This window comes from Nicotiana tabacum, chromosome 9, assembly GCF_000715075.1.
Source record: "Nicotiana tabacum cultivar K326 chromosome 9, ASM71507v2, whole genome shotgun sequence".
Taxonomy (NCBI): Eukaryota; Viridiplantae; Streptophyta; class Magnoliopsida; order Solanales; family Solanaceae; genus Nicotiana; species Nicotiana tabacum.
In genome coordinates, this window is record NC_134088.1 from 12,573,291 (window position 1) to 12,581,031 (window position 7,741).

General features: G+C 36.5%; 1 protein-coding gene across 1 annotated transcript; it reads left to right on the forward strand.

Annotated features, from left to right (window-relative positions):
• Window positions 1-2,947: 2,947 nt before the first annotated feature.
• LOC107824102 (peptidyl-prolyl cis-trans isomerase CYP28, chloroplastic) lies at window positions 2,948-6,621 on the forward strand. Its single transcript, XM_016650830.2, has 2 exons — window positions 2,948-3,688; window positions 6,201-6,621. The coding sequence occupies exons 1-2, from the start codon at window positions 3,007-3,009 to the stop codon at window positions 6,407-6,409; spliced, it is 891 nt and encodes a 296-aa protein (XP_016506316.1). The 5' UTR covers window positions 2,948-3,006; the 3' UTR covers window positions 6,410-6,621.
• Window positions 6,622-7,741: the final 1,120 nt, after the last annotated feature.

A 7,741-nucleotide genomic window follows, 5' to 3' on the forward strand; every position in this document is an offset into this window, starting at 1 on the left:
TATAATTTATCTTCTTTAATTGAATCATCAACGATTTTAATTATTTAAAATAGATAAATACACCAAAAACAAAATCAATTTTTTATGAGATAGATAAAAAAAGATTAATCTAAGTAAGATTTTATTCTGATTCTTTTTCTTTTTTGCATTTGATTCTCTTTTTTTCCATCTGATTGCTAAAATTCAAAGCATAGGGAGGGTTTCATATCTATCAATTCGATCAAATAAACTTACCAACTGTCACTGTTTATAGATTGAAATAAATATCTTGTTATTACTAACTAACTCCTATCTATCCCATTCTAACCTTTATCTCACATAATTTATACGCTTATTCTTTTGGAATACTTTGACATGTTTGATCCACAAGCTCTCTCTGTAACCTTATTTTAATGTTTTGCACAAAAATAAACTTAATAGTCAAACTAAAAATTTATCTTGTTGTATTAATTAGTTGTTCAAAATAAACAACCATTGATTAAAAGGGACATGAAAAATTTTATTAAAGAGATTTCTTTAGATCTCACAACGCTTGAAACTGAATTATGAAGTTAGGGGTTCATATATCCAACCAAAACTCTCTATGTAAAAACATTCTAATTGCCGCATTAAGGGTGTGGTGTGAGATGTGGGCCAAACTTGGGTGCAAAGCAAAGATACCAAAAATTACTTGTTGGATGTGCGAATATAGTATCATATTAATAGTTCAAAAAATTGAAAATCTACATATAAAGTATAGAGAATCTCTTAATGGTGTGAGGTTTTTGAAAAAAATGTGCAGATTTAGTCCAAAGCAGATAATATCACACAATGTTAAAGAGTATTTTCGGGCTATTTTATTCCAACAACTGATATCAGGGCCCAAGTCCTTCGAGGACAAGTATAATGATAGTAGAGTGATAGCGTTGGGCTCGGTTTGCTTGCCCCTTACGAGCTTGGAGACGTGCACACAAAAAGAAGCTAGTTGCGGGTTTTAGTTGTCATAAATGCTCTAACAATGATATCTCTTAATGGTGTGAGGTATTTTGAGATAAATCGTGCATGCTTGACCCAAAGTGAACAATATCACAGTATCTTTAAGCTGGTTGAGCCCAAAATTACTAGTATGTGATTTTTTTTAGTAAAAATAGCATGGTATAGCCAGTTTTCAGACTGGTCATTCAAAAATAGCCAGTGTTTACGAAGTCAATGAAAAATAGTCACTATTTTGCTGCAACAGAGACCGGTCCAGCATAATATACTGGAGTTCGGTGCACCTGTGTATGAACTCTAGCATATTATGCTGGACCGGTATACTTTGCTGACTCCAGTATAATATACTGGAGACTGGAGCACCGGTGCTCCAAACTCCAGTATATTATACTGGACAATTATACTTGCTGGAAATCCAGTATATTATGTTGGAGTTCTAGTGTACTTATGCTGGAATTCCATCATATTATGCTGGAGTTCAAGCATACTTATGATGGAACTCCAGCATAATATACTGGCGTACTTTTCGGGTTTTGAACAGTGTTTTCGCTCAGATTTATCTTTACATGAAAAGTGGCTAAATTTTGATTACTTTTAAAACTGGACTATTTTTGAACGACCAGTTGTAAATCTGGCTATTTTGAATTTTTCCCTTTTTTTTCTTCATGTTTTATATGTATTGGTAGACATATTTACCATATGTACTAGTGAGAGTACATGTATTTAGAGTTAGAATTCTCAAATGATCATCAATTAATGCAATAATGAGGAGTAAAGTCATCGTTTTTCCTATTTTATAACAGAAAAATCACTTTTGCTAGTGTTATGTCACACAAAAAATGAACTTGATCGGGATTTTGAATTTCTGACACCCAATAACAACAACAACAACAACCCAGTATAATTTCACTAGTGGAGTTTGAGGAGGATAGTGTGTACGCAGACTTTACCCCTACCTGGGGGTAGATCGTACATGCTTGACCCAAAGTGAACAATATTACACCATATTAATAGTATCTTTAAGCTGGTTGAGCCCAAAATTATTACTAGTAGGTGATGTTTTCTTCTTCATGTTTTATATGTATTGGTGGACATATTTACCATATGCACTAGTGTGAGTACATGTATTTAGAGTTAGAATTCTCAAATGATCATCAATTAACACAATAATGAGGAGTAAAGTCATCTTTTTTTCTATTTTATAACAGAAAAATCACTTTGCTTGTGTTATGTCACACAAAAAATGAACTTGATCGGGATTTTGAATTTTCGACACCCAAGAACAACAACAACAACCCAGTATAATTCTACTAGTGGAGTCTGGGGAGGATAATATATACCAGACTTTACCCCTACCCTAGGATAAAGAGGTTGTTTTCAATAGAAACTCTCGAACTCACAACCTCTTGGTTGGAAGTGAAGGGTGTTTACCACCAGAGCAACACACTCTTGTCTGAATTTCTGACACCCATTAATTGATTTGGCATGCTTGAGCCAAAAAAAAATGTATCTCTTCTTTATTTGTGTGTATATATAAGAAAGATACTTAAATAAAAATAATATATTTTGAACCTAATAAATGTTCGAACTCTTAAAGTTTAAATTATCAATCCCCACCTAAATTATGGTAGTTAGATATTTTTTTTAGAAAGTATGCAATAAAAACTTAATATAATATGGAAAATGGTGTACTAAAATAGTACTCCATCCGTTTCAATTTATGTAAACTTGTTTGATTGGACACGGAGTTTAAAAAAATGAAGACTTTTGAAATTTGTGGTCCTAAATAAGTCAAAAAAGGGCCCAGAGTATTTGTGAAGTTATAAAAGCTTCTCATTAAGGATATAATTGTAAGTTTAACTAAATTGTTACTAAATTTAAAAATGAGTCATTGGAACGGATCAAAAAGAAAATAAAATTAAAAATTAGGCCCCACCCTACTTTTGTGTGGCCTGCGCTCTCCACGTAACAAATAATTCTATCTTCTCGCTCTCTATCACTAGTTTTCCCCCACCACCATGCACCGTCGTCATTATGGGCTGCTCCGCCACCCTCCTCCCTTCTCCTCCTCCTCATCTCCACCGTCCCCCCACCTTCAAACCGCTTCTCAACCGCCGTTCACTTCTCTTCCTCTCTACCACCCTCTCATTCCCCGCCACCACTATCTCCACCTCCTCCGCCACCTCGCCACCCCCCAAACCAGACACCACCATAACCGAACGTGTCTATTTAGACTTCAGCATTTGCCCTAATTACTTTACAAACAGAACTCTCGGCGATGACTTGTCAAATTGCTCTGATTCCGAGCCAATTGGTCGCCTTGTTCTTGGCCTATACGGAAACCTAGTTCCTATAACTGTTTCAAATTTCAAAGCTATGTGCACGGGTACCTCTGGTTCAACTTATAAGGGCACTTTGGTCCAGAAAATTTTCCCGGGTCAGTTTTTTATGGCGGGAAGACAAGGCAGGAGAGATAAAGGAGAAGTGAAACCACCATTGGAGTTAATTAGGAATACAGAGACAATTGAATCTAAAGCTTTTATTTTGGAACATTCTAGGGGTGGAATAGTTTCATTGCCTTTATCTGAGAATGATGATGATGATGATTTGAAGTTGAATCCTAAGTATCATAATGTGGAGTTCTTGATTACTACTGGACCTGGTCCTGTTCCTCAGCTTGATAGCAAGAATATTGTTTTTGGAACTGTTCTTGAAGGTCAGTCCTCATAATCTATGAATTTATAACCTCTTTCAGCTGAGTTAACTTAACTTATATACATTGACAATGCAAAGAATTTGTACTTATTTGTCTATTTAAACTTGTTATAGGAGGTAGCATGCCTTATATTCCAGTTAATAATAATCTCAAATTTTATGAACAACTAGTGTAATTATCTCTTAGGTGATCTGATAGTGTAATGTTTCCTTTACCTTGTCGGTGAATAGAAGTTGAACACTTTAGTTAATCCCACTATAGTTCTAAGCTTTACCAATTGATCTTACGTTGGAAAACTTCTTTATTTTAGTTGGAATATGCATTTTTACTGTAAAATGGTGCCTTGATAAAATGCTTGCTTAAGAAAGTCTGTCAAATATGTTTTGATTAGAGAAATACGGATGAATATTTTATTGAGATAATAGACCTAGTGAAGCAGGATGGGCAGTGTATTGACTAGTCGATCCCAAGTAATTTGGAATTGAGGCATAGTTAATTGACTGATTAGTCCATGTCGATGCCAAGTAATTTGGAATCGAGGCGTAGTTGATTGACTGATTAGTCCATAGATACATCATATGGATGTGTACTTCTAGAATCAGTCTGTTAGTTTGCTATTGTGCCATTTGTTTAAGTCTTTTATTACCTTATCATTGGTTTTAATGGTATAAATTCAGAGCCATTTTTTACTAAATAAGCTACTTCTTTCTTTCGAGCAAAACTGCACATTTCATCCCTGAGACTCCAATTTGGTTCTTGTATTTTTGGTTGAGTGATAAAAAATTTTAATGGTTCAATCAAAAGAAGGCTTTGTTATTATATATGGACAGGCGCCCAGCCAGGTGACATGCTAGCTCGATCAAAACCTTAGGCTATCTCAAGCTTTATCCTCTGTGTTTACAATTGATTCTGACTTCTATCTCCTCTCCGTTAAGTCATCATCAAACCAGTAGCAGAGGCGCCTCTGAACCTTACGTTCTTTTAAGAAAGTCTTCTAAAATGGAAAAATGGGACGGGATGTGTGCATAATTAGTTTCTTGGATTGCTGGTGAAAATGCTGCATTAGATGCTAATTGACTTGCAGAAGGTCCATACAACATATCATACAGCAGCCAATTATGTGATAGCCAGCTTTTACTGAGTTGATCAAGACTGTACGAGAAGTTTGAGGTTTACCTCGACTTGTCAAGTCTCCTGCGGGAATTAGCACAGTAAGACACTCTCGGGTGTTTAGGTTTGTGTGCTTTGATACAAAGTGCACATCTGGTGCGCAACTAGGACTTGTTTATTAGGAAATGTTGTGTCAAGTTACATGCTTTCTTGCTGGTTAATATGGGATGCATTCGGCCAGGCCAAAATAGGTAGAAAAGTCGAAGGAACAAACATGATGTGTAAGAATAAGTTAAAAGAAAAAGAAAATGCATAAATCGAGATTTCTCTTTCCCAATAGTTAAGGCAAACAGGAACTTTTTCGGAGTCAATTTGAAAACTAGATATTACAAACACCGACTGTGAAGACCTTCAGCATAGGCCAAATTTTGCTGATTGGTTTTGTGCCTGATAATATTAGAACTTGTTCGCCACAATCTAAGTCAATTCATCTCTCTGTTTGCTTGCTTTGCTCTGTTGTTGTGCAGTAAATATTGCTGTGGCATTGCTTGAGACGTCTAATTGTCAGCTTTAGGCAGGGATCACGTCTTGCTCTCTGTTAAATTTGTCAACTGTGTCTTGTAGAGAGAAAAATAGGACTAGAAATTATGCGAGGATTCAATGTAAAAGCTTCCGCTTTAAACATGCTGTGAAGTGCGCTAAACTCATATCTGTGAACAGTGAAAAGCTATGCGTCCAACTTATTTTCTTCAAGGTTTACATTCATTGCTCAATGAGCGAAACAAGAGGAGAGGGTCAGCCTAGTGGAAGGACCCTTCGCCTCCAATCATGAGGTTGGGAGTTCGAGTCATCAAGTGGGAAAGGAGGGAAATACTATTATTGGCCCCTGGGGATGGGATTCCATATGAAAAAATAAAACTAAAGAAAGGAATCTTTGGGATGGTACAAAAAGACACTATGCTCCTGGAGCACGGGCGAAGCTATGTGTGGCCAAGGGTGTTCAACTGAATACCCTTAATCAAAAAATTATACTGTGTATGGGGTAAAACATTACTAGCTATTGATTAAAAAAATTGACTTTGTACCCCCTTCAATAGCCCACTTGCAAAGGGTGTTCAAAATTATTGAATTTTTGGCTTCGCCACTATCCTAGAGGGATAAATGAAAGAAAAAGATTGGTCCGTTCCCTATATAGGTCTGATATATATATGTGTGTGTGTGTGTGTGTGCGCTCGCTCGCGCAGCGAAGATACTGCATTACTTAAAGTGACATGCCACTACTTTTGTATACTAATACCATTTTCTGCATAGTTACTAACATGAAACTTACATGCTTAAACAGTATCCATCTATTCATATCAAAAGCTCACTCTTTTTTTCTATTTCTTGGACTGTACTGCAGGTATGGATATTGTGACAACTATAGCTGCCATTCCCACTTATAAACCATCCGAAAATATTCGACAGTATAATGGTTTTGCCGAGCTTCTTGGAGATGGAAGAGCAAAAACTGCTCGCGCAATCTGGAATAAACCACAAAAGACTGTTTACATCAGTGACTGTGGAGAACTCAAAGTGGCAAAGCCTACACTTTCGCCTAGCTTACCTTGATATGTCAACATCTCTTCACATTCCTCATTTTATTTCCATACACTTTGTTATATTACCATGACTTGTACAGGATTCTCTTTTCTGTATGTTACATTTGAGAGAAGAGGATTCACATAAAGCACAGTTTTTATGTTGAGAAGTCTGTACGATTAGGGATAATGTTGGAATCAAACTAGAAAGAGGCCAATGAGCTTAATATATTTTCTTCTATACACGTAATTCTGAAGTGCGTGGCATGCACCCATTAACACTACAATGTCGATTTTTTGGGGGACGACAAGCTTTATCACCTTGTATTGTGTCAACGGGTTCCGCCACCGACTCTAGCTAATAAGTTGAGCCACCCTTCTTTCTTTTCCGAAAATAGAATAGAATAAAGAATGAGGTAGTCTATACAAACAGCAACAACAACAATCCAATAAAATCGTCAAAATAGCACGGTATAGCCAGTTTTCGGACTGGTTAATAAAAAATAGTCACCGTTTACGAAGTCAATAAAAAATAGCCACTATTTTGCTGCAACAGAGACCGGTCCCGTATAATATACGGGAGTTCGGTGCATCTGTGTACGAACTCCAGCATATTATGCTGGACCGGTATACTTTGCTGACTCTTGTATAATATACGGGAGACTGGAGCACTGGTGCTCCAAACTCCAGTATATTATACTGGACATTTATACTTGTTGGAACTCCCGTATATTATGCTGGAGTTCTAGTGTACTTATGCTGGAACTCCAACATATTATGCTGGAGTTCCAGCATAGTTATCCTGGAACTCTCGTATAATATGTTGGAGTTCAAGCATACTTATGCTGGAACTCCAATATAATATACGGGCGTATTTTCCGGGTTTTGAATAGTGTTTTCGCTCAGATTTATCTTTACATGAAAAGTGGCTAAATTTTGATTACTTTTGAAACTGTGGCTATTTTTGAATGACCTGTTGTAAATATGGCTATTTTAAATTTCTCCCAGTAAAATCTCACAAGTGGGATTTGGGGAGGGTAGAGTGTACGCAGACCTTACCCCTACCCCAAGGGGGTAGAGAGGCTGTTTCCGATAGACCCTCGGCTCAAGCAGACGAAAAAGACAATATATCAGTACCAACAATAAAAAGCTTAGAAATAATAACAACATCATAAGTACCAGAAAATAGATGAAAAACAATAACAGTAACACGTAAGAAAGGCTCGGTACTATGAAAAGTGAAAGAGAAGTGTGTACACAACAATAACCACTAGCACAGGTGTGGGAGGTGTGTGTGTGGGGGTTAACTCAAATAGCCACCCATTTAATTTTTTAAACTAAAAATAGCTATTGGATATACAAT